This window comes from Bombus pyrosoma, linkage group LG3, assembly GCF_014825855.1.
Source record: "Bombus pyrosoma isolate SC7728 linkage group LG3, ASM1482585v1, whole genome shotgun sequence".
NCBI lineage: Eukaryota > Metazoa > Arthropoda > Insecta > Hymenoptera > Apidae > Bombus > Bombus pyrosoma.
This window is the reverse complement of record NC_057772.1, coordinates 4973456-4997598: the sequence shown is the minus strand read 5'-3', so window position 1 is coordinate 4997598 and position 24143 is coordinate 4973456. Positions and strand designations below refer to the sequence as shown.

Here is a 24143-nt window from a genome sequence, read left to right as displayed (position 1 = left end):
TCCCAACACATCATTCTCAATGTTACCGATTCAGTGTAGGAGAAAATTGTAAATGGTTTAATTCAAAACACTGGCCAGGTACGACAATTCTATACTTCGTCTATGATTCAAACCATGTATTTTGAAAAACGTAAGAAGTTATTATTATTAACAATTTATTAATATTATATCATTATACTATTAATAATAACTGTTAGTAACAATATAATATTATGTAATAAGTTTTAATTCACGATTTCAAATTTCGAGACTTGTCTGTACTATAACAGTACCATTTCCTGCAGTACCAACCGTCGACCTTACTCCATGCAGTTTGACTATAACCACCGTATCGGATACGCGTTCGAGTTTGAACAGGGAAACAAAGATGCATGCGACTCACCATTAGATTCATAAATCTGATTCAGAGAACGTTGTCATCGATGCTGTAATAACCCAGAAAAAGTCATCATCGAGGTTGTCATCAAAGAGGATCATCGTTAAAGGAAACTAGGAAATCTGTAATAGAATGTGAAATATTATGATTTATTCTTAAAAACGTAGTACTTTTCATATAGAAAGTTTCAGATAATGAATGAGATTAAAATTTTAATAATGATAAGAATTTTATAAAATTGGAAGTTTGTTATTTTAGATATTATTTTAGTAAAAAATAAATATTTTTAATTTCTTAAATTAATTATTATTGAAACAAAATATGAAAGATAGACTTACATTTTTAGCCTTTTGTAACGCCATTAGGTCTTGCCAAAATTATAGGCAGAAGCGAAGATCGTGAAGATTCCAAGAAGTTATAATGTATAAACTACTATGGTTTGGGGATGTCTTGATACCACGATCTTCGATAACGAATAACACCCCTCACCGCAGATCCTTATATACTTTTACTATACTATACTTATACTGTACTTTCTAATTTGTTCGGGAATATTCGAGTTCTCCCAACCCCGCGTGGTGAATCGAAATTTTCCACGTCGAAACCTTGGAACTAAATAAACACAAAAACATTCAATGTTTTGTACATATGGACACCTAAGCGATTTCTTGAAAAAATTCTAAGAAATATTTTCGCTGAAAATATCTTACCATCTATAGAATACATTACGGCTATCAGTAGACCGTCAGAAGTTCTAAGAACACAATCGAATATATGTTTGCCAACTTTTACAAATATAACAAATGATAAACTTTTTAAATACAGTTTAACGAACTTTAGTGCCTCAATTCCATTTCAATTTACGCCATTTTAAATTGTAGAGGGCGCATCGATACCTCTATTATATTATACATTTCGGGGCATGGGACGCAAAGTCTCATAAGGTAATAATAGAATAAGTACTACGGTAAAAGAGAATAAGTACTTTCCAGCGTGACGCGGTGCGGCGCGCATAACGTGATCAAGGCAGCACAATCGATTCAGTGATAGCGACTCTGTCTACTATAGGTTTTCCTAACCTCAAAGTAACGTATGAACTGTGCGCGTAACAAAAAAATTAGAGTATTAAAATCAAACACTGGAGAAAGGAGATGGACGATGCCGAACTTCAGGAAGAAGAAAGAGAAGTACTTCTTTCGATATATGAAGGAGATTCGGCTTTTAAACAGTTGACACCTACTACGTTTCAGTACAAGGTTTGCTCTTTCCAAAAATTATGAAATATAATCACGATTGTACTCTTAAAATATAAAATCTAATTTTAAAATAAATCAGTATCGATAACGAGTAGATCGTGTTTATTCAAATTTTATGACTTCTAAGTTATAATTCTTACATATTGTATAACGTTGACTTTATATGTATATAGTATGGAGAAGACAATGATATGAAATCATTTCTATTGGAAATTTCATGGGGCACGACATATCCATCAGAAAGGCCTACCATTAACATGAACACATTTTATAACAAGCACATGTAAGTGGAATCATGTTGTTCACTGACTATTCTTGCAGTCTGTTGCTTTTATTAAAGGTGAATGATTGGAATACAGTGTGCAAGAAGTAAAAGACAAGGTGCTGCAGCATTTGGAAGCAGAAGCGGATCAGTGGCTAGGAAGTGCTATGACTTATACGTTATTTCAATATGTGCAAGAACATTATACTGAGTTGATCTCAGCACAACCAGACTCTGTAGTTGATTTAAACTTACAAACCAACCACCTTAAGATAACAGATGAAAATCAACAGGTAAGAATTAATTATATTAAACTATAAATTTATTTGATATATATGAAAGAGAACCAATTTCTTATGCAAAGTTGGAGGAAACAACAAAAAAGCCAAAGAAGGAACATTTAACTAAAGCTCAGAAGCGTAGACAATGGAATAAGGCAGATGGAAAAGGAGAAAGGCCACGAGGATGGGACTGGGTGGATATAGTAAAACATTTATCACAGACTGGCCCTAAACAGGAACAAGAGTCTTAGTTCAACTTCATTGAAATATTTGTACAGGTTAAAGGCTTGTTATATTTTTATAAATTATTGGAAATAAACTGGTTTCCATATCAGTTTTACTATAATATATCACCTGTGATAAAAATTTGTAAGAAAATATTTATAAATAATTTTCTCATTGCCAACAGATAGTTACAAGATATGCAAATAAAATTACTTAAATAATTAACAATTATAAAATTTTATCGAGGTAAATAATATGGAAGGAACGATATTTTAATTTCCGATGTCCTTGCACTTCTTTTTTACCATTTTACGATTTTTTATAAAAATCTCCAACCTGCTACTGGTAATAGGTTTGTTTCTGTCATCCATCCTAAAAAAAACAATATTTATGAATAAAAAGAATACCAAACTTCTATCATATAAAAATAGAATTATTTACCTTTACTTTCAAGATCACTAATAAAGGCTTTGTATTCGCCCGAGATCAATAAATTCGTAGCGTAAATGCTCTCTATGGCTTTCGATGATTGTATGCGATTATTTGTATTAGAGTATCTTTTATTAAGTACATAAAGTCGCATTAAAGGATACGACAGATCGCTCACTTCGGGTTTTACGAAAACATCCTAAAAAAACATAATACTTCAAATTATAAGCATTAAAATTCATTTATATGATTTACTTACAAGTGGCACTTTTAAAGACATACAAATAAACAAGCCGCAAAGGCAAGCATGGAAATATGCTTCCAAGACATCATAAGGCTGCGCGTCTTTTTTAAGACATATAAAAATAGTTTTGTTTTGTACATCAATAGAAATCAAGTATTTTCTATCTAAGAAAAGCTTCAATGCAAGCTCGGTATCACTTGTTAAAATTATATCCTCTTTTATAAGAGCCGCGAGAGAAACACCTATTTTGATATCGAATCCGCATATGCTCATTGCTGCAAAGATATAATTAAAGAGCAACAACATGTAGTAACTTAATGTTTAAAAGTAAAATATAACATCCTTACTCGGTTTTGTTAATAATAATACTGATTCCTTTTTATTAACTTCTTCGGGTTTTGGAATTACTTCATTTGAAATATAACTTTTTACTATTAAAGCTAAGCGATCTTCGTTTAAAGAATTTAAGCATAATGCTTTTACAGCCATGTAATTTGCATACAGATGTATCATCACGAGGAAGAGATACAGTTCCATTATGTATCTATATACAGATTATACATACCATTGGTACATCGATAATATCGTTAGCACGTTTTTTAATAGAATTAAATTCACTTATTACGAAAACAATAGATATATGTAATTAAATATTTACCGTCCATTGTGAAAAATTGAAAGTATTAGAATACCAACAAAGGATGCTATTAAATTTACACATGTTTCTTGACTTCCGTCTTTAGCAGATACATCTGCCAAATTATTTTGTAATGCCTGTAATGCAAATTAATATGTTATAACTAATAAAGTCAAATCTGTTTTAGGCCTTTTGTACCTGATGCTGTGTAAGCGCTGCCCTTGTTGCCCCACCAGCAACACCAACAATCGATTTCATCGCTGTTGAAATGCACAATATTCCAAGTGAATAGGAAGAAAAATAGGGTAAGAATAATTCTAATCCCATTGCTAAATCATTAAGAATATCAGCAAAAAGCCTCCATTTTTTACATTGTCCATCTAAATCTGTCCTAATGAATGAAAAATAATTGCTGCTTTTGCAGAGATTAATTAGAAGTATTGTATTCCTATATCTGATTTTATTTACCCATTCCACCATGCAAACACAATACGACCAATCATTCCAGTCCCATCTTTTAATATCCATGTTATAGCTGCTGCTAGTGGAGTCGCTGCTGCTTCACCTACACCTACTCCTTGCATGATAGAATGTGTTGTAAGTGTACCCATTATGGTACTTGCAAATGCCTATAACAAATAAAAGAGTAGTGATAATGGTGTAATTTCGTTCGTGAACAGTAGTTTCACTCATAAAATATAAATAATGTTTGCACCATTCTATGCAAACTAACCTGAACTGTATCCCATATTTGATAAGAAGTGTAATCAGGGTGAACGCTGTCGGGATATCCTTGAGGTAAAAATACCTCTTTTACAATCGATATGAAACCAGAATAAAAAGACTTCGTTCTAGTTGTGTCTGATAACAGTTCGGTTATCGATTGCTCGTCTGTAGACCAAAACGAACGATAGGTTAGGTAAACTAACAGTGATGTTTGTCATGTCAGAATACAGTTACCTTTTGATTTGACGAAAAACCTATCCTTCTCACCCCCGTAGGCCTCGGTGAATAGTAATCGTTCATGCATCTTGAAGTGCACCGAGATTACGTTGGTTTGATTTGAATGCACCGTGCGAAAACATATGCACTTTTATTAACGATCATAGTAGCTGTTACATTCTCTACGGGCGATTACACCTGCACTATAAATGCAACAAAATTCCCTAATATTCTACTCAGAAGATTGCATAATCGAATGTTTTTGAAAAAAAGCTTCCGTAATGTGTAAAAATGTACAAAAAAAATAATAAAAATACAGTTTTCTTTTTTTTTACCAATCAATATTATGCCTTCATCTGAAAATGATATTAAAATGAAAAATCTTCTGTTTCATTATTCGAACATTTTTTATATTTCACTTTTGCAATTTTTTCGGGACATTCATATCTGGTAAAATTAAAGAAACGTCTTCAATTATTCCATTCAATTCGTTTATACAGGCATCCAATCTTCTTTTTACATTCATTGCATCAAATTTTACGTTCTTGTATAAATTAATCTTTTGAATTTTGTTATGGAAGTCGGAAATTAGGTAGTTCCCACGAATTTCTGCACCACCACTCATTCGACTTGTCATCGAATGTTTGAATGATTCACGTTCACCTCCCATACCTTCCGGTAGGTCCGCTTTATATTCGGTCAATTCGTTTTCCATCATTTTGATTTCTCGCGATATTTCCTTTTTAGGTTCATTTTTAATTAATTTACTCATCTGACTGCCCTTTCCTCGAACTGCATTGTCTTCGCCATGTGCGTAAGTGTCTAATTGAAAAATTTGATCATTTTTCTGTTCTTTCATATTTTTAAATTTCACCCTTTCTACATCGGGATCAAAAATTGTGTGAATATTACTCTTGGATGAAAATTTCATTTTCTTATTCAATCTCAGATTATGTACCTCAGTATGCGATTCTGTTACGAAACAATTTAAAAAGTTTCGTTTCCTTTTACATTCCATTCTTAAGTCACACTGAACTCCGTGAGAAATTTTCTTCTTTCTTCTCTTCCGTACAATAGGCTTACAATCTGTTACTTGCAATTTTTCGTTCGTACAAACATTATTTGTGTCTTTTACATGGTTCGACGTCCTATCATCAATTCTCGTATATTCTGTCATATAATCATTTATCGAATTATTTTTAATGAGACTTGCAAGAACCTTTGAATTTTCTGTATCAGTAACTTTATCATATTCTACATTATTTGAGGAAATGTCAAATTCACTTCTGCAACAAGAAGAATGTCTGCAAGCAGTTTCAGTTTTCTGAAACAACTTTTTTTCTTTATCAAGACTGACATTTTTAAGAGCGCTGACCTCGTCTCGTAATTTTTGTACTTTAAAATTTACAACAGTTACAATTTCTGCAATCTTATTTAAACTATTTTCTCCATCTTGAGTCTTGCAATAGCAACGATTTGGCGTTGCTTGTTCTGCGTTTGCTGACATGTTTATTGCTATTTTTATATGACGACATATTATACGTTCGAAATAAAACGTCCAAAATTATAAAGTCTGTTTTTTAACATGAAAAAGCAATTTTTCTTCTGTGTTACATTGGATGTTTGTTATATTTTTATGTGAAAATAGGTTACAGGTCCCTTATGACATTATCATGAAGTAAATTGAGATTCGCACGTGGCTCATTTGTTCCTGTATTTGATTAAAAAATGCAATAAATACATATTTTTTTGGAAATTGCAAATATGCCGCATGTTTGATGAGGCATAATATGTCCGAAAAGTATGTGAAGGAAATTTTAGAAAAGCTGGAAGAAATTGAGAAACTGCACGGGAAGTTGCGTCGTTTGGTACCTCGCGTAAAATCCTATGAATCGGAAGGCACAAGGATTAATCAGTTCATTATGGAAAAAACGAACGATAATACAAGATATTTTCTGGAACAAAACCCTATCGATTTCTGTCAGAGATTAGAAATTGCAAGAGAAATGTCTAAAGACTTGACAACGAAAGTAAAAAAATTATGCGCACCCAATACAAAGACCAGGAAATATTTCAAAAAGTTTAAACATTATTCTAACAACAAATGGAAAAGTTTCAAAGACTATTTGTCGACCATGAATGCATCGGACATTATCCTCGGTAAAAAAAAAGCAATAATTATTAATACATTTAATATTAAATATATTAAAAATATAGTAATAATGAATTGTTTAATATTCGAAATAAATAAATAAATACTTTATTTGGTTATCGTTATTACAATTTCTAGTAAGTAGGGGCTCTCAAACATCAGAAGCCAATTTACCGAGGATGATTTCAGGAAGAACGTCTTCAACTCCTGTTTCAAGAGTAAGCCAGATTTTTGGGAGAAGAAGATCCACGCTGAGAGATCTACCAGAACAGTTATTAGCGAGTTTTGGTTATTCTCGGGATTCTAACTCTGTAAATGAGAGTATAGTGTTAATGCACGACCATGCTTTAGGTAAAGATGAACCGCATAAGGTGCAGAAAATGTCGATCATTCCAAACCAGGAAACTGAAACATTGAGGGTCGTTGCATCCGCAAGAAGAGTCTCGGTAGGAGGTAGCAACAAACGGTCTTCATAAATCACCATGAGAATACATCATACCAACATTCAATTTCAACAACGAGCATTTCTCTGATCATATCTAGGACATTGACGTGATCATTTTTCATAAACAATATCTACAACTTTCCTGGTAATCGACGTTTGTAATAGAAAAGATTACAACGGATGTAAAATATAACACATTGGATCCAAGAGAAAAATTATGCATATTAAATATATTAATATATTAAATTATAATATTTGTATATACAAAAATGGAACTGCAAATGTTTACGCCTTTATGGAAAATTTGAAGGTGCCAAAATCCACGTAACGCATGCTTCTATGAAGATTCTATTTTTCGAATTATATTAACAACAGTATGAATTTGCATAAACAACCCCAGTGAAATAATTATATATACCGCGTATATTTAATATATATTTTCTATCAGTTTAAGACTTATCACCAGTGTTGCGAATATTTCGCATTACTGTACTATACTGCCATCTGAATCCGACTGGAGAATGAACATTGCCACACTCCAAGTGGCCAATGGAAAAGAACGGAAATGTTTGAACGAAACCTTAGAGTGCGTGGGCTGGCAGATGGGGGTACCGGAAAGGCGGGTTGCACAGGAAGTCACGGAGGTTCAAACATAACATTACGATCACGAGTAAATCCTTCGATCGTGCTTAATTTAATCCCCTATGAATCGAGTTCGTTTGTAAATTAGAAGAAAACGTCTAAACTTTAATATTACAGGTTTACATTCAATAGTCATAACTTAGTACATCCGTTTACGTTTCATGTTTCCTTAATTTAATTTTCGCCTTTTCTTTGCCGTTTCCTAAACGATTGAAATATTATACAAACGACTTACGATTGCGCATGAAATTTAGAAAAGAATTTTCTAACGTAACTGCAACTTCAATCCTGGTTATGTACCATAACTAATCTCTTCGTTTTCGTTTCTAAACGACTAAGGTATGATGCGAACGTGTTGTGATCGCGTATCTAATTAAAAAAAAGTTTTATAACAATTGCAAATTCAATGCTGTTTACGTACTACGACTAATCGATTTCGATAGCGATCAAATAAATTCAGATATTACACTGATGCTTGTACGGATTCCAATTGCATCGATGGGCTACTACAGACTTTGCAGAAAAGTTGTGCCCGTAACGCGATTTTCTATGGCGTAAAAAGTGGAACTCTGACTTGCACATACTGAATTCTTGCTCGGGGCGATGAACAATCAGTACTGGTAATGGGACTAACGGTTTTTCCTAGGAGAAAAAAAAAGATGTGTTTTCAGACATAGGAGCAAGCATCGGAGATATTTCTGTACGCCGAAAAACGAGCAATCTTTTTCTTTACGAAAGAAGCATTGCTTTGCTGTTAATTTCTTAATCTCGATTTGGATAAAAGATTTCGCGTTTGTACCTACGTTCAGCGTAATTAGAATATTTCGAAAACAACAGCAAGATTTGAATATGGGAGAGCGAAGAGAATCGTAACAGGATGAAACGTCTGCCAGTTTGAAGCTTCGCAAAGTGTATCACGGTATCAGGAGGATAACAGAGGCTTGGTTCTGAAAACAAGAAGCGTCTGATAAACAAACCGGGCGCACTTAAGCGAACCGGGTAAAAGTGCGAATAAACGAGCGTACGAAGAGCGTGCCGCCACCGTTCCCCGTGCCCCTTCCTAGGCCCCCTGCTCGTTTTCCAGTCAACGACTTCGTCGGATGGTGTTGCACTTTCGTACACTGTTGCATGCGGGAAATATGGTGTGCCGCATACACGCACGTGGGACGCGAAGGTGGGGCTATGTCTCGCAAGCTATTCCTGTACACTGTACACTGTACACCATGGAGTCGCAAGTAGCATAACAACGCGGCCCTATTCGTCGTTGTGTACGTTTCGTCGCGGCAAACAGATAGGGTGGTGGATTGATAACGCAACGACGTATTGGAATTTCGCGTTCTACTTTTTCAGCCATCGGGGTTCAGCTTGTAGGAACGTTTACAAGACTCCATATCCGTTTTCATTGATCGCCGATGGTTCTAACGAATCGAAGAGAGAAAGGATTTGTCGAGTCGCATTGAACGTCGCGTCATGTTGGTCGCTCGTTTCGTCGTTAACAAGCATAGAGCGAGCTCGACGATTCCCAGAACGACCGTCATTGCTTCAATGTCCGTTTATGGTGCGAACAAAAGGACCAAAGAATTAGGGATTTTCCTTTCCAAATTTCGACCAGGCGAACGGATGAACACGTGTTCCAAAGCTTTATGTTATTCGTAGCTGGGTCTTCCTCGAGTAAAAGGTCAGCATGTTTGTACAGCGAGTCTGCTGCGAGCAAATTGAACGTCGGTGATTTGTCTACGTACGCGTGTAGGATGCAAATGCGTTAAGAAATTCGTGGAATGTTTTTAAACACCTGGCGAAGCTGCTAGAAGTCTTCGATATGAAAGCTACGAGGCAGCGAGTTTACGGAGGAAAATTAATATCGCAACGGCACGGGGCACGCGACTCGCCGAGTCACACGGTATTCTTCTCTTTTCCTTTCTTTCCTCTATCGTCTTTTGCCCCTCCCCACCATTCCATAGTTTTGTAATGCCTCTCTGTCTCTGGCACTTCCTGTGTTCCGCCACGTTCACCTGACTGCCGGCACCTGCCTTCATAACTATCTAGGTGTACACAGTGTATAGAAGCGACCGCGTATCCTATGGGACTTTAGTTTCCCCGCTCGTTTCATCAGCCACGCTGTGCTCTCTGGCTTGTGCCTACTGGCGCACACCTGGAAACACGTCGAGTGCGCTACACGCAGTCGATGTTACGCTGTCGTTCACCACGGCTGGACTATCGAGCTTTTCCTCTCCTGCTGATAACAGTCGCTCCTCGAACCGGCGAACCTACCTATCGACCATTAGTGTCCTCCGCGACCACAACTGGTTTCGCTTCTCCGCAACTACCATTTGGATCGAGAGGTTCGAACTTAGAAGTATAATATATATTCGTTTAAGTAATTTCTCTAATTCCTCTAAGTTTCATATTTCTTCCATTTCTTTCATCTCCTCTTTGACATTCCCTTTTGTCCCTTGATGTCCCTGGTTCTTTATACTGGGATTTCTTAAGAGCGAGTCCCAAGGGACCGAATGTCGGCTTAGTTCTCGAATGCCAGGTATTAAAAAGTCTATTGCGAACGAACGAAAATTTTTCGTGCAAGGAAAGACAGTGGGGCCTTCGTTTAGATAGTTTCCATTGGAATCGTCGATATTGTTTAATTAATAGGCGACGTTTCTATTTTGCATGTTCTAATTGAGAAGAAGGAAGAATATTCTGTGGAACGTTTCAACGAGGATGGCGTAGAAATTGCTGGTTCCGAGGGAGCGTGCCGAGCGATCTTCTTCCGTTTTACGAGCCTATACTCGGCTCGGTATTCGCGAGTTCTTGCGGCAGTGAAGGATTGTTTAGTGTAATAACGCGTTTCTCGAAGCTTGAGAGGTGGATGTTCGTTGTAAAGTGACTGTTAAGCTGTTTGCACGTGGAACTGATTTGTTATCGTCGGGTTTAGTGCTCTAGAATGTCATCTGGATTTCGTAGTCGGTGAGTAAACCTTGCAACACACGTTTCTTAATAAGACCAACTGCGTTTTACTCTTCTTACTGCTCTACGGTAGTAGGTTAAAGTCAAAAAATTATATTCGTGAAAACTTTCTCTCCGCGTAAACCTTGCAACACGCGTTTCTTAATAAATCCAACTATATTTTACTTTGCTTACTGTTAGTAGGATAAAATCAAAGAATTGAATTCCTGAAAACTTTCTCTCCAAGGATAGCGAATTAAAACCGATGCTTTTGATCTTTTCTGATATTACTGTTTTTGCTTTTCACGCTTATTGAAACGAACTTAATGAATACTTTTGAAAAATATTGTTACTACGGATGCTTGAGAATACTACAAGTATTATTATTAAGTATACTTAGAGATATGATTTGAAGATTTAAAAGGTGTTAGGGCATGCCGTAAGGTATTCGCGATCGATAGAAACGATCGGTGACGGGAAATTCCAGGGTCGCGATTTGAAAAACAAATTTCGGACATTGCTAGTCAGGGCAGGTAGAAAAGGCTATTGAAACAATGGGTGCTCGCGCGTTTCTTCTCATAGGCGACTGTAATGGCGTCCCTTCTCGCGTAAATACGCACGTGTTCCGGCCGCGTTCCAAGATCGAGCAATTTCGATTTTCTCATGCCGAGCTTTCCCACAACGATTTTCTTCGTGGAACTTTAATCGCGCAAAATAACTACACAGAAGATTCTAAACTTCTTCCAGTATTCTTATAATAATAATAATAATTCTTTTTCTTTTGTCATCAACTCGACAGTTTCTTCGCTTATATAAAACTGAACGAAGATGTCTTCTTTTGAATTTCTACGCTTGTAAGTCCGATCCTATTCTCTTGTTTTTGCAACGAACGAGTTTCGTTCTTTTATTCCAGTCGCAAACAGCCGCCAGCTAATTCTCACCGGAAACTATTCCATTTTCCTCATTCCAATCACCAAGTCTAATATCGTCGATTAAAATATTTCGAATTACGTACATACCGGTGTTCGACCGGGTTAATTACCAGCTAACGATTGTTAAATTACACCGATCGTAGAATATATCGAGGCTGTAACGTAACAAGGATGCACAGTGATGTATAAACCGGCACGGTGAATTATTAATTTGAAACAATCCGATTGACGAGTGAGAATAATGGGGCCACATGCATCAACCATTCTACGGACTGTTTACCTATTGCCGCGTGTGCTGCTGCGGCAGCCTCTTACAAAGGAGCTCGTACCTACCTTCGTTCCTCGCCTACTGACTGTTAAATGGCTTGTTTCAATGGAAAATACGCCACTAACAAACGTTAATTCAATCGCATCAAGCATAATAGATATTTGCTCCTTCAACTTTCTACGAGGATTTGACTTTTCATTATTCTCTATAATTCTTCGTTTACAAATCTATTAATTCTCTCGATCTTCACCTTACTTTTCATTACTCTGCACAATTTTTAATTCGTAAACCTTTATTTCTTCAGTTTCCTTTTAACTTTCCACGTGGACCCTGTTTTTGATCATGCTGTACAGTTCTCTATTTAGAAAGCACACGATGAAAGAGGAAATGAAATCAGCTGTAGTAAAAGGGAAAATTTGTACGGAAAGTATAGTAATAACGGTAATATTGTTATTTGTATAGTAACATTATCCGTAATGCAAGAATGGCACTGACTCATGAATGACGTTGAATAGCTACCAACGTAAGTGATAATACTAGCAAAGTCCATGAACTTTCTGTTTACAGTTTTTGTGTATCAATATTGGCTCGATGAGACGAGGTATGTTAAATATCGTACATAATCAGTATTTACTTGAACCAAGTTATTCGTGTAAACATGCATATTCGCGATACATTTCGAATTACGAAATACTTGAAAAATCACCTTGTCTGCGCCTGTAATACTTTCCAAGAAAATCTGCTGCGATTTCGTCAGTGGAAAGTCAAAGGTTACATGAAGAAGTTCACAGTCCGGTCTTTCGTTTCTGCGAACGCGATCGGATTGAATGAAAGAGGAAAAAAAAGCAGAAATAATAGGAATAAAATTGGACGATAGGATAGCAAGAGTGCATCCGATGACATTTTCCTCGCGGCACGTTCACACCTATCTGTTGGCAACGATCGCGCGTGTGCATACGTGTTACAAACGCTTCGTTACGTTCTCGAAGGCAACCTCGAGGCCAGGATCCCCGACTTTCTCTCATCTCGTCGCATCCATCTTAGGTGTGCGGTTGCATATGCACGGAATGCAGCCGCTGACCGATAAACACGCGTGACGATCAAAACGATCGAGGCTGACCGATTACCAAGACCCGTTTTTGTATGCTTTCGTATTGGTACCATCGATGTTATCGGTTGATCGTTTGGTATAGAAATTCTAATTTCTAATTTCGCGATTCATTTTTGAAGATTGATGGACGTGGACATAGAAATTGGAATTTTTTTTTATAGCAATAAGGGGTTTAAATTTGCTTGGAATTTTCCGTGTTAGATTTATGTTAGTCGTGTTTCGTGATGTCAGCTTAAGGGAATGAATTAGTATGGGCAAGGGAACACCGAACTCCGGCGGTCGCGCATACGCGAATAGGACGACGTTTTGCGATAGTGACTATTGTAATTAAAGATTCAGTGCGCTTCGAGCAAATTTAAAATCGTTTGCTTCTGTTTTATTTCGACTATTTTATTAGCGTATTCAATAATCGATACTCAACAATTAGCATCCGAGGCTTTAGAGTCTGAAGAAAAGTTCGCTAAAAAGATTGATAATAGTTTTGGAGTGGAATAAATTCTAAATTATTGGTTAACGTTTAAAAATTGTTAACTTGCGAAACGGAGAAAGTGGTCGGAACAATTAATTTTTCACGCAGGGAAATCTTTAACGTTGAAACTAAAGCTCAAAGTCCCTTCAATTTTCCATTAAGAACGTTTTGTTCCAAGAAAGCAAAGAAGTAGAGAACGTTAAGAAAAGTCTGAGAGGTTGCTCCATCTTTTACGATATTTTTGCGTTGAATATTTAAAGATCTTTATGCAAAATTGGAAATCACCGTGAATACGAAAACTGCTTGGAAACGTGTTACTCTGATCGCTAGGCCCCGATGCACCGCGACTGCAGCTGCCGTGCCGTGAGTGCTGTGACAGCTGCAGCTTTTTACTTACTGCACTGGTTACTCTGGTTTCCATGTGCGGAAGACGTCGGACGCGGTATGATCGCGCCGGTCGCACGCCACTGCCCGATAAAAAGGCCGTGGAAAAAGAGAGGGAAACGACGCTGCCGACGTAATATGATATCCCATTACATGATAAATAACAATATATAATTATTAGGCAAGTTTTTGATCCTCGCTTCAGATTCATCCACCTTTAGGTTCTTTAAGCAAAGATTGATTACTCTTATTCGAATATTGAAATCAATTTACATGTGTACGTTATCGGTAATAAATAATGCGAGTAACTTTCGTCGATTTGTATTTATTGATCGTCGAAAATCGGTCGTACGGTGTTATAGTAATAAAATGTAAGGTACTGTAATAAGAACAGAGTGTAGTCATTATCCGCCTATAGCATAATTCTTGCCTGTGATTCTGTGATTAAATCAACGTTCTGTGAAAAATGAACAAGCGTCTGGATACGATATTTGAAATATACTGTACGTGTAATTTACGTTGACTAATGTCATCGTGAGCGTACGTAGGATGTGTACTTATAAATAAATTTTTAGACACAATTTCCTGTTCCTAATGCGGTACTTGTGGAGCCTGTTGAAAATAATAATGCAAGAATTTATCGTAATTAATTCCACGCTGCTTGGACTCGTAGTCCTTGAAATCGAGTATTTCGATAAAGGCATTTAATATTTCAGCGTTTAACTCGCGTAGTAGGCGGCGTGTCCCCCGTAATTCCGTGTCTTGTTCGTTTGCAAATTGAGTGGAACTGAAAGGCAAAGGTCTGTGCGTCTCGGTTTGTTCAATAAACAAGCTGAAAAAGACGACGTCTCAAGGCATTTCGTTGCGATTTTGTTTTTGTCCGAGCTGAGCATTTCGGACGCGCAATTAGTAATTTCGTCAGAAACAATCGTCTACTCGCTCAGATCCTCTCAAAATCATTTATCGTGTACGGCCATCAACGCGATACATCTAAAGTAAAATACGCTCGTCGTATATAGCGTAATAATTATGTACTATATGTTCTTCTAAATTATTTCATCTATGGCACCCAACACCTACCTACCTTTTCAAAGTATCCAGAAACGCGTTCCAAGCGTCGAAAGATAGTCGAATCTGGATACTTGAATATCAGCCAGAAACGTGCACTCTGGATCCTGACACGGGTGTGAGGGACATCTGGCCGGTGATCCTGCTGCCGATGATACGCCCGATGCAGGTGCATCCTCGATCCGTGCCAACAGCCGCGTCCGTGATTTCTTCGCTATTTCGGCCTGTCGTGAGTTGAGTTAGGTTTCTTTGCCCGTTGCTAGCCGGGGGTGCTTCCACAATTGCAGCAAACAGATGTTCCGCACGCTTTCGAAGATGTTCCACGTCTGGGAATATCGTTGATCCACGAACAAGTTGCCACGCAGTTGCATAACTATCCGCTTTCTTTCTTCACGAAATTGCATTACTCGCGGAAATGATACACTCTCCTGAGTCCAGATCCCGTCTGTTGATTAGATCGATGAAGGAAAAAAAGAGGAAAAGACCATAATAGCGATCGAATATGCATTAGGTACGTGTACACGCGTACATCGGAAGCGAATTCTTAATTACACGATAGTACCATACATAATTACGAAGATGAGAGCCGAGCTCGAAATAAGAGAAAAATGTCGCGCGATGATGAGATAGTTCGCGGTTAAGGTAAATGGAGAAAATGTACGCGGAGGCTTCCGTTTGAAACTGAGGGCAGGAGACTGAGCATTAGAAAGAGAGAGGATCAATTGAGAGAGCTGTAATTTCTTCTCTTTTAAAATTTCCTGATACGCTTTTCGCTTAGGTGAAAATTTGATTCGCTTCGTACGGATGACCGTAAAAAAGCATTGGCGGAAGAAAGCGATGCAAATTTTAAATAGGCATGAAAGAAATTACAATATATAGAGCGGAGGCAGTAGATAGAGAATCAAAAACATGTAATTGGAGAATGGCAGAGTCGATGGAATTTCTTGCACACTTCGTTGTACATAAAGAACTTGAAAAATGTAGCTAGAATTTTTCTAACAGTTCCCTCATCTATGTATATCTTTGTACGTATACGTGTATCAGCACGAAACTCCCTGTTTCGCGACTGAAATCTAACAAACGTAATTATTCAAATTTATCGTGCGTGAACACTGAAAATTACGTAGGTATTCTTATACCGTTTCGAATCCTTCAAATTACACAGTGAAAGGGTTGAAACGAAGATACTTACTGAACCAAGGAGCCGACAAATTATGTAGGTTGTTATCCGTGAATGGTATAAATTTATGTAACAATTCGTGCGTGCCCTCGTAAAATCAGCAATGTAATAACCAGAATGGGTTTTTGTTTAAAAAAAAGAAAAAAAAAATAATTAAAGTTAACTGCGTTTCTCGTTTTCCTCGGCGGGTGAACAACGTGAATTCGAATTAACTGTTGTTTTATGCGAATAGCTGACGCACTTGCAGCGCGAAAGGATATATTCGAGAAGGTTGGTTGGAGGTTGAGACACAAGATGAACTGGTGCCTATCCTTTCACTTGGCCGTTTTGTGATACGAACCTCCCTACTCACCAGCGTATTCGCTGGTACGTGTGTGCGTCCGTTTATCCTTAAGGCCGATTACACAACTACGCGAATACAGGGTGTCCCGTTTGCTCGGAATTCCAGAAATTTTGTTGAAACGATCGGCTAACATCTCCGTGCCTTTTCTCGATTCGATTTTGCTTCCAACCAGAGAAACTTTTATCGATAATCGAACGTATTACGTTATTGACGATTACCTTTTGGATTTACGTTAAGAATTTATTAATGCAAACGAAAAACACGTTTATGAGCATCCAAAGAACAAGTTAAGATTCTTCTAGTCGTTCCCCGATCATAAGCAAGAATCTTGTTTGTCTGTTAACAAGACGCTTGAACCACCCTGTATATGGTTTCAGTCAAAGTTCATTAAACCCGCAACAACTTTCATCATTCTCTTCAACACAATATTCACCCACTCGAATACCAAGTTACCGCAACCACAACAAACATCAACAACCGAGCAACCATCTTCGCAAAGTAGCAATTTGTCTAGTGAGAAACAAAGGGCCATGACAAATTAGGACAACAGGAATTCTTGGAGACGATTCAAGGTAGCAGAGAACGATTATAATAGCTGTACGAGGTAACGACTTTCCCAAGTATCACTAAGAGACAAGAAGGTGCAGTTAAGGCGATTTGTTGAGAATTCGCTGAACGTTGTCAGTCCCGCTTTCGTGTTAATTACGTGGCTCAAGTGGAATGCATAGATTCCATCGACAAACTTGAACTCTCGGTGTAGAAGCCAACACCGTTGAGATTTACCTATCGATCGAATTCACGGGAGTTGGAGGAATCGAAGAGTTTCACGAACCAACGAAACCTATGTGTGTATCTGTATGTCTGCCACATAATGAAAAAGTTCGAGTTTCGTAACGAGTAGGGCGACGAGCCAAGCACAATGTAATTGCGCCGGATAACCCGACCAACCTCTCGAAACCGGTCATAATAGTTCCGACTTCCGGTCCTCCGAATCAGCAGGACGGCTATGGTTTTTGTCGGTGAATGGAAAGGATGTGTTAATTAAAAATGACGTCTTGAATACGTTTACAGTGTTAGTGGGATCATGACGTGGTTTGTGAGCTACTTCGACAGAATGGTGAGGAATTATTCTTTTTTTCTTTCTCTCTCTCTCTCTTTTTTTTTGGAGTAGGTAGAGTATCTATCTTTTTGACGAGGAGTATATTTAAAGTGTTTAACGAGATCGCAGTGACTTACAGTGGTGAACGTATTTACTCAGTTTTCAACAAATTCAACTCAGTTTTATATCATGAAAGCCTTTATTTCTATTTTCTTCTCTTATAATATAGGATTCAGAAATATATTTTCTGTTCTTCGAAGCATTAACGAATTCAAGGTAGTTTATGTTGAGATTACGAAATGGAGTCTGTTAACATTTTTTATGGTATGATTCATAATTAATAATTATTAACTTTAAACGGCTAAAAGGACTCTTAATGGAACTGTGAAAATTTTCTGCAAGTTATTGATAATGTGACGTGTTAATTATAAATAATGCAACTAATTACCTTCGAAGGAGGTCCATATTAGCTCCAAATATTTTCTCCCTTATTTTACTTTTATAATAGGTTTAATACTATACATATTTTATTTTCAATGTTTCGTAAGGATTCCAGCCTATTAATTTCGATTTCACGAATATTATCATCTAACTTATATGTCAAATAATTAGAAAAATTTCACTTAGACACACATTCGTGTCACTAAACACCTATTCCTCGTTTACAAGAACCCATAAATTACAATACACGCAACAATATTAAATACCCGTATACGATCCAAGAATCTCAATGGAACCTTCTCACACATTCTCTTTCAGTGAAGTAACAATATTATATAATCCATTATCGTTCCCCACAAGTACCGAAGAGTACGAAACATAAAATAAATCTTGTATACGTGCAATTAACAACACTCGTTCATTGTACACGGAGTCCCGAGAAACCTTCGGGATACCTGCTATACGTGACTACATTATACCCATCCAGGACCACGAGATTTCCCCCACCAGGTGCTCGGGGAAGAAGCAGATGTACACGTGGCGCAGGAAGTTTAGTTTTACAGGAGGAGCAGCTGACCGATGCCGTACATTCCTCGTCAAAGAGGATGGTCTCGGTGGTTGGCTTCGAAAAAACGGGGTTGATCGCTTCACGAAGAGCTAGCATGGCCTAGATATACACCCACATGTTCACGCGGAAACGAAAGGGGCCCCCTTTGAACAACCAGTCCATTAACGTGCTGAGGGCACATTCATTTCCTCGGTGCACGCTCTCATTTCACGTTTTAAGGGATGCTTATTCGACACGGGGAACGAGCAGCTCCCTACCTCTCTTTTCTTTCTCAAGAAAGCATTTGTGAGAACATCGTGGTGCTTTCCCCTGTTATCAAAGCGCTATGACTAATTCTATTTTTCATTCTCTATCTACTTAGTGTAGTTCTATTAGTATTTATTACCGAGTGAAGTATCGTTTGGTTTCATGGTTCTTTTTTAAATATTTTTTCATTTTTCATTACTGAAAACTGGGTAATCTATCATGATCAATTCGTGTATAATATATCTAATTAACAAGCCTTTGTGTTTTATTGGCAGTTGAATATGCAACATCGTAACTTTCCAATCCTATACTTGGAAAACTCCGTAACCTAACGCTATAAGCTCGAAATCGTAACCAAAGAAAGAAGGAAGAAAGGGGGAAAAAATTTGAAAGAGTTTCCTTCAGGAAATTCACGATGGTCAAAGGGTTGTAGGTGCAATAGTTTTTGTGAGTAGTTCACGAAGAGAACCGGAATGAGAATACGAGGCAGAAGTTAGACCATGAGAATGAGGTGATGGCAAACGAGAGCAGAAGGTGGCAGAGGAGGCTGAGGAGGAGGCAGAAAAGCTGCCGGTCAGATTGTGAGCCAAGGGAGGAGGGTTGCAGCTGCTGTGACAGCTGCACACTTCCCAATATTATTCGCCGGGCTGCTCCTATCCTCCGAATGGTCCCTCACGTCGACTCTCCAGGTGCTGCTAGCATCGGCGCCTCCAAAAATCCTTCTTTGTTCCCTTCGGACCACGTTGGACCCACCTTATGCGCGATCTGTTGCGTTCAATATCGATCCAGAGTAAATTTCGTCGATTTTATTTCCTCCTGTGACGTGGAACAAATGTATCTCGAAAGCGTATCCAACGTAGGATTGATTTTTCGAAGAGGTATTCGATTCTGAATGTTTGTATTAAGGGTCCTTTATTCTTTGATGCTCGTGTGGAAATCGAAATAGTGTCGATGGATCAAAAGAAATTTTTTGTATCTTCTGGAGTACTTCGTAACGTTAGGTCACGAATTGTTGCGGGGAATATCGATATATCGGTAATAGTAGATAAATTAGGATGAGTTTATTATATTGTGTAATATGGATGATTTATTTTACAATTGTTAAAAGAGCATTCTGCGTAGATATATTGAAATCCATACCTTCCTGAATGGTTATAGATATTTAGAGTTTTTGATGACTCATATTTTAGAATTTTTTAATTATTCTATTCTTAAGATTATTTCATCGCATGGAAGATTCATCGATAGTAAAATTCACTGATTCCTCGTTTCGTCATACGAAGATTCGTCTTACTCAATTTCTGAAGAGAAATTTAACTCTATACCCTTTCCAATCTTTATGCTCTTAATTTTTCCTTATTCTACGCGTACGTGTAGTAATGCACATCTTAAATAAAATAGCGAATATTTATCTTTACAATTTTCTCTTATTCTGCGTTTAAATGGAATAATCCAGATCTTATGTAAAATAGCGTTTCATTGTCGATTATCTTTAAATCTAAATATGCACGTCTCGAACCTATTCTCGTTCCAAGCTGACCAACCTTGCAGCATAAAAAGCACGCTGGTGCACCACGATTATTGCGTAACCATCAACTTATTCAGGTCGGTCGCTCGACCTTTCCCCAGTATCTACCTGTGCCGGATGCAAAACTGGACTAAACGTCAGGGGAACGCGTGCCAGCCTTACGTGTCTGCTACGAACGTAATCGCGATTTCCCTCGCGGTTGCAGGATGTTCGTGCACCAATATAGACGGAAGTCCATGGAGAAATCACGAGACTGTCAGTTCTAAACTCGTCTACGATAAGAAGGTGTATCGTGGCTCAAACCAGGTGTATTGTGGCATCGTGCACGCAACTTTCTATTTTGCTCGTCGCTTTGAAAGGTGACGATCGACTATCGTTGATACACTGCAAACATTTGTGCATTTATTAGGTAATTTAAAACACACAAAAATCTACGGAATGCGCATAATATGCAAACAGTTTTGTTGCTATTAGTTGATAAGGAGCTGAATTTAAAAATTGTTCGTATGAAAAATAATCGTTATATCGTGGTATTTCTCTGTGATCTTCGTTCTTGACGCGTAATTTAGTCGACTTTCATGCACATGACTAATTTCAACGGATGATAAAGGGATGTGAATGAGAGGGCAAAGGGTAGTTTTTTCGTGAGTTCCGGTTTCATTAGGGTTCAATACGCTGACACATACGTTTCTGATAAGTCAGCATCTGGGGGACGTGTTTGGAAATCGGAGAAACTGGTTATTAAGGATATCGGATCCCTTGACACGAGAAACGTTACGCACCAATTACATTAGTGCGCGATATTCTATCGCAAAAGTGGCCTGAATTGTGCTGTTGGAAAATGCAACGGTCTGCGACTACGGTTTTGCTTTTCGCGTTTTGTGATTCGAACGGTTAATGGACAGAAGTGATTTTTCACCTTTAACGGTGAAATCCTCTTGACTTAGCACATCTTGCTTTTTTGCAATCCTCTTTGAAACAAAACACGAGTGATTTTTTAAATGTCAACGTAGTGAAATTTCTCTAAATTAACGTGCTCTATTTTTTCGCAATCCTTTTTGACAAATTCAGCCTTGTGACAAAACATTCAACTTGGAAATTTTTGTTCACATCCTAAATAGTACGAAGTCACCTTATTGACGTCTTAGGATCAGGAATCTGTCATCCTTAAGACATCGTGTGATGTATTTTCAAGAAAACCATAATACAAATTCATTTCCCTGTTTAACATCCAAAGGAAAGGGAGTCAAACGTAAGCTGGTAGCATTCTAGAAATGCAAACAAAAATCTGTAAAAGAGAATTTCGAGAGAGAACTGTCGAGACTCGTGCAAGTTTACCCCGAAGAAAGAAAGATTTTGATCTAGAGAGAAAAGAGGGGAAAGACACCTGCCCGGCGTACAACAAGAGTCGGGAAGGTGCGTGATCGTGAATATCAGTCAGTAAAATTGCAGTACGTCTTCAAGGTATTAATGCGACCTGACATGGCACACCTGTTGCAAACTTCAAATAAAAGAATCCTCGAGTATACAAATTTCAAGACGGCATTAACATTATCTTCTATTTTTTCCTTTGAAAACAAAAACTTCAAGCAAAATAATAGGTATGTAAGTAGAACAGTAAATGAACGGAAGTATTCTCGATAAAACGTATCCAGTCAAGGTGAACAATGCTATTAATGGCCTGGTCGACAGTTTTAAATAACAATTCTTACAATCCACTTCGACTACACTCATCGCAACCTAAAAGTAAAACCATTAGTTTGATAGGAATTCTTGCAAATCACGTAATACGTAAAATTGGAATATTCATATGATTTTCTTATAAATTCCTTGGGGTAGTGCTTAAAAAATAAATAAGAAAGTCTACAAAGAAGCAATAGATGTTCTTTCAATTCATTACAGCTTTTTAGATAGATTTCGTTGTTCTCAACATTGCAATTGCATAACGTTAGGGGTTACCATAGCGCGAAGCTGAAATATGCGCAAGAGCATATGTCATGTTAATTAACGTCGACAGAAAGCTGTTAGAGAAGGACGTGCTTCGAATTCGACATGGATCGTCCCCCTAAGCCCTAAAATGTACACACCCCGCAGAGGAGGGTGAGAGACTCATACTTTATCTGATGGTCACCTGGAATTTTCGAAAAAAGCGGGAACATATGGTGTAACCTCCGAACTACGCGAGATCTGGTAAATTAAAGATTCAAATCTTTCGTTCCTCGAACTTTCTGAATGACCATAATGAATACCAACTGAAAGGGTGAAGTCATTGGTCAGAATTGTGTCATTTAGACAAGACAGGATAACGAATGGAAGAACTGACTAACGCGTTAGGTATTCGGAAGCAGATCTATGACATCGGTGATACAAATTCTTGGAACTGTAAAACTCTTTATTCTTTTATTTCTGACTACCATTATATATTCAAATTGGGAAAAGAAAGATTAATAACAATAACACGAAATTTACAAATAAGAATTGTTCAAAACGACGTTTCACCCTTCCGTAATTACCATTATCGCCACTGTTATTACATATTATTATATCCAAAAATGACCTTACCAACTGTATATTGTCTTTTTCGCGATTTATTTACTTTCATATCCGTTATATGGTCCTATTACTACACTCTACTTCACGTAACAAAATGAAGTTTTCATTTTACTATCATCAACATACCATAAAAGCGCAAAGAGACGAGGTATTGCAAAGGTGGCCCGTTTTCGACTGTCCTGACGAGATAGCGTCTCACGAAGATCGAAGGCGGAGTCTTCGCGGATGTTCCTTGTTAGAACGCTGGCGTACCGGTTCGTGTAGCTGGCCAGAAGGCTCGATTCCGGCCTGGTGGGGGGAAGGTCGAAGAAGGCCGCAGCTGGCTAGATCTTGTCCGCGTACTTACATACAGCTGAACGCGGCTGAATGTAAGGAGTAAGGAACATGCCTCACCAGTCGGGCTTTACAATGTCGTTTTCCTCCCCACCATCCCGCCAGACCTGCAGTTGGCAACACGAGTGTGTCTTTACTGATCACGAGTCGCTATCGCCGCGGACAAATTCTTTGTCTCCGAAAGGGCGCCAGTAAAAGTACCGCTCTGATAGAAATCGCCCTACAACCTGCCTCCAGGTCATTACTTAAATCGATATAATTTGATTAGTCGTTAGATTGAGAGCTGTAACGCAAAGGGAAACTCAGGTAATCTTTTCTATGAAGACACTTATCTTAGTAGAACTTACAGTTTGTGACATACTTTATAAAGATTTATTTTCTTTATCACTGGATCTTATCTTCCATTGAAATTTATTATTGAATCTACATATTTGAATTCTGTAGAAAAATGATTCTTTCGTTGAAATCTCCTGTAAAAGATAAATGATATTTGAAGAAGATTCAAGGATATCGTAGTTTGTTGTATATATTATATGATATTCTGATATAAGAATGACTTTTATTGGGCATTTTATCAAGCCGTTGCGAACGTCCCAGGTAACCTTAAACGATTTCTAAACCGCGATCCATGAAGTCAGCGGCGACTGTACTTGTGCCACATATCCGATAATCTCTTTCACACGTTCCTTCATTCACCGTCTCTCCCTGGTCTCTGTCCTTGTCCCGCGGATACTATTAGGCTTCTCTCGTTCTCTGCCTTCCCTTCGTTCACTGGAACGAAGAAAGAGA

General features: G+C 37.8%; 5 protein-coding genes across 7 annotated transcripts in view; 3 read left to right on the top strand and 2 right to left on the bottom strand.

Annotated features, from left to right (window-relative positions):
- Positions 1-1374: 1374 nt before the first annotated feature.
- Positions 1375-2509, top strand: LOC122566266 (RWD domain-containing protein 4). The gene is made up of 4 exons (XM_043723287.1): positions 1375-1632; positions 1806-1915; positions 1992-2187; positions 2259-2509. Exons 1-4 carry the CDS (start codon positions 1528-1530, stop codon positions 2424-2426), a joined length of 579 nt encoding a protein of 192 aa, XP_043579222.1. The 5' UTR covers positions 1375-1527; the 3' UTR covers positions 2427-2509.
- Positions 2434-8011, top strand: LOC122566265. 2 transcript variants are annotated; one of them, XM_043723286.1, is made up of 4 exons: positions 2434-2453; positions 3898-4015; positions 6301-6812; positions 6994-8011. In XM_043723286.1, exons 3-4 carry the CDS (start codon positions 6431-6433, stop codon positions 7278-7280), a joined length of 669 nt encoding a protein of 222 aa, XP_043579221.1. In that variant the 5' UTR covers positions 2434-2453; positions 3898-4015; positions 6301-6430; the 3' UTR covers positions 7281-8011. The 2 variants fall into 2 exon arrangements, with proteins under 2 accessions (XP_043579221.1, XP_043579220.1); XM_043723285.1 differs by having other exon boundaries at positions 6943-8011.
- LOC122566259 (RUS family member 1) lies at positions 2705-4874 on the bottom strand. Its single transcript, XM_043723275.1, has 9 exons — positions 4671-4874; positions 4444-4601; positions 4179-4339; positions 3909-4101; positions 3732-3847; positions 3421-3617; positions 3089-3348; positions 2842-3028; positions 2705-2772 (listed from the first exon to the last, which is right to left on the bottom strand). Exons 1-9 carry the CDS (start codon positions 4738-4740, stop codon positions 2720-2722), a joined length of 1395 nt encoding a protein of 464 aa, XP_043579210.1. The 5' UTR covers positions 4741-4874; the 3' UTR covers positions 2705-2719.
- Positions 4988-23727, bottom strand: LOC122566263. Its single transcript, XM_043723284.1, has 3 exons — positions 23716-23727; positions 23031-23637; positions 4988-6363 (listed from the first exon to the last, which is right to left on the bottom strand). Exon 3 carries the CDS (start codon positions 6157-6159, stop codon positions 5068-5070), a length of 1092 nt encoding a protein of 363 aa, XP_043579219.1. The 5' UTR covers positions 6160-6363; positions 23031-23637; positions 23716-23727; the 3' UTR covers positions 4988-5067.
- LOC122566260 (TNF receptor-associated factor 4) overlaps positions 9834-24143 on the top strand; it is a 33808-nt gene continuing 19498 nt past the window's right edge. Inside the window, exons 1-2 of one of the 2 annotated variants that reach the window (XM_043723278.1) lie at positions 9835-10233; positions 10573-10852. The gene's annotated coding sequence lies outside the window, so the exon portion shown is untranslated. Of the gene's footprint in view, positions 10234-10572; positions 10853-24143 lie in introns of both variants that reach the window. The other variant, XM_043723279.1, reaches the window with a different exon arrangement.

Excerpts from the sequence above, each read along its gene's own strand:
- LOC122566266 (XM_043723287.1), top strand. The coding sequence starts at position 1,528 with ATGGACGATGCCGAACTTCAGGAAGAAGAAAGAGAAGTACTTCTTTCG. Across the intron at positions 1,633-1,805 it reads CTACTACGTTTCAGTACAAG|TATGGAGAAGACAATGATAT; the intron begins GTTTGCTCTTTC and ends ATATGTATATAG. Across the intron at positions 1,916-1,991 it reads ACATTTTATAACAAGCACAT|TGTGCAAGAAGTAAAAGACA; the intron begins GTAAGTGGAATC and ends ATTGGAATACAG.
- LOC122566259 (XM_043723275.1), bottom strand. The coding sequence starts at position 4,740 with ATGCATGAACGATTACTATTCACCGAGGCCTACGGGGGTGAGAAGGAT. Across the intron at positions 3,349-3,420 it reads ATTATTATTAACAAAACCGA|CAATGAGCATATGCGGATTC; the intron begins GTAAGGATGTTA and ends ATATCTTTGCAG. Across the intron at positions 2,773-2,841 it reads TAGTGATCTTGAAAGTAAAG|GATGGATGACAGAAACAAAC; the intron begins GTAAATAATTCT and ends TGTTTTTTTTAG.
- LOC122566263 (XM_043723284.1), bottom strand. The coding sequence starts at position 6,159 with ATGTCAGCAAACGCAGAACAAGCAACGCCAAATCGTTGCTATTGCAAG.
- LOC122566265 (XM_043723285.1), top strand. The coding sequence starts at position 6,431 with ATGAGGCATAATATGTCCGAAAAGTATGTGAAGGAAATTTTAGAAAAG. Across the intron at positions 6,813-6,942 it reads TGCATCGGACATTATCCTCG|TAAGTAGGGGCTCTCAAACA; the intron begins GTAAAAAAAAAG and ends TACAATTTCTAG.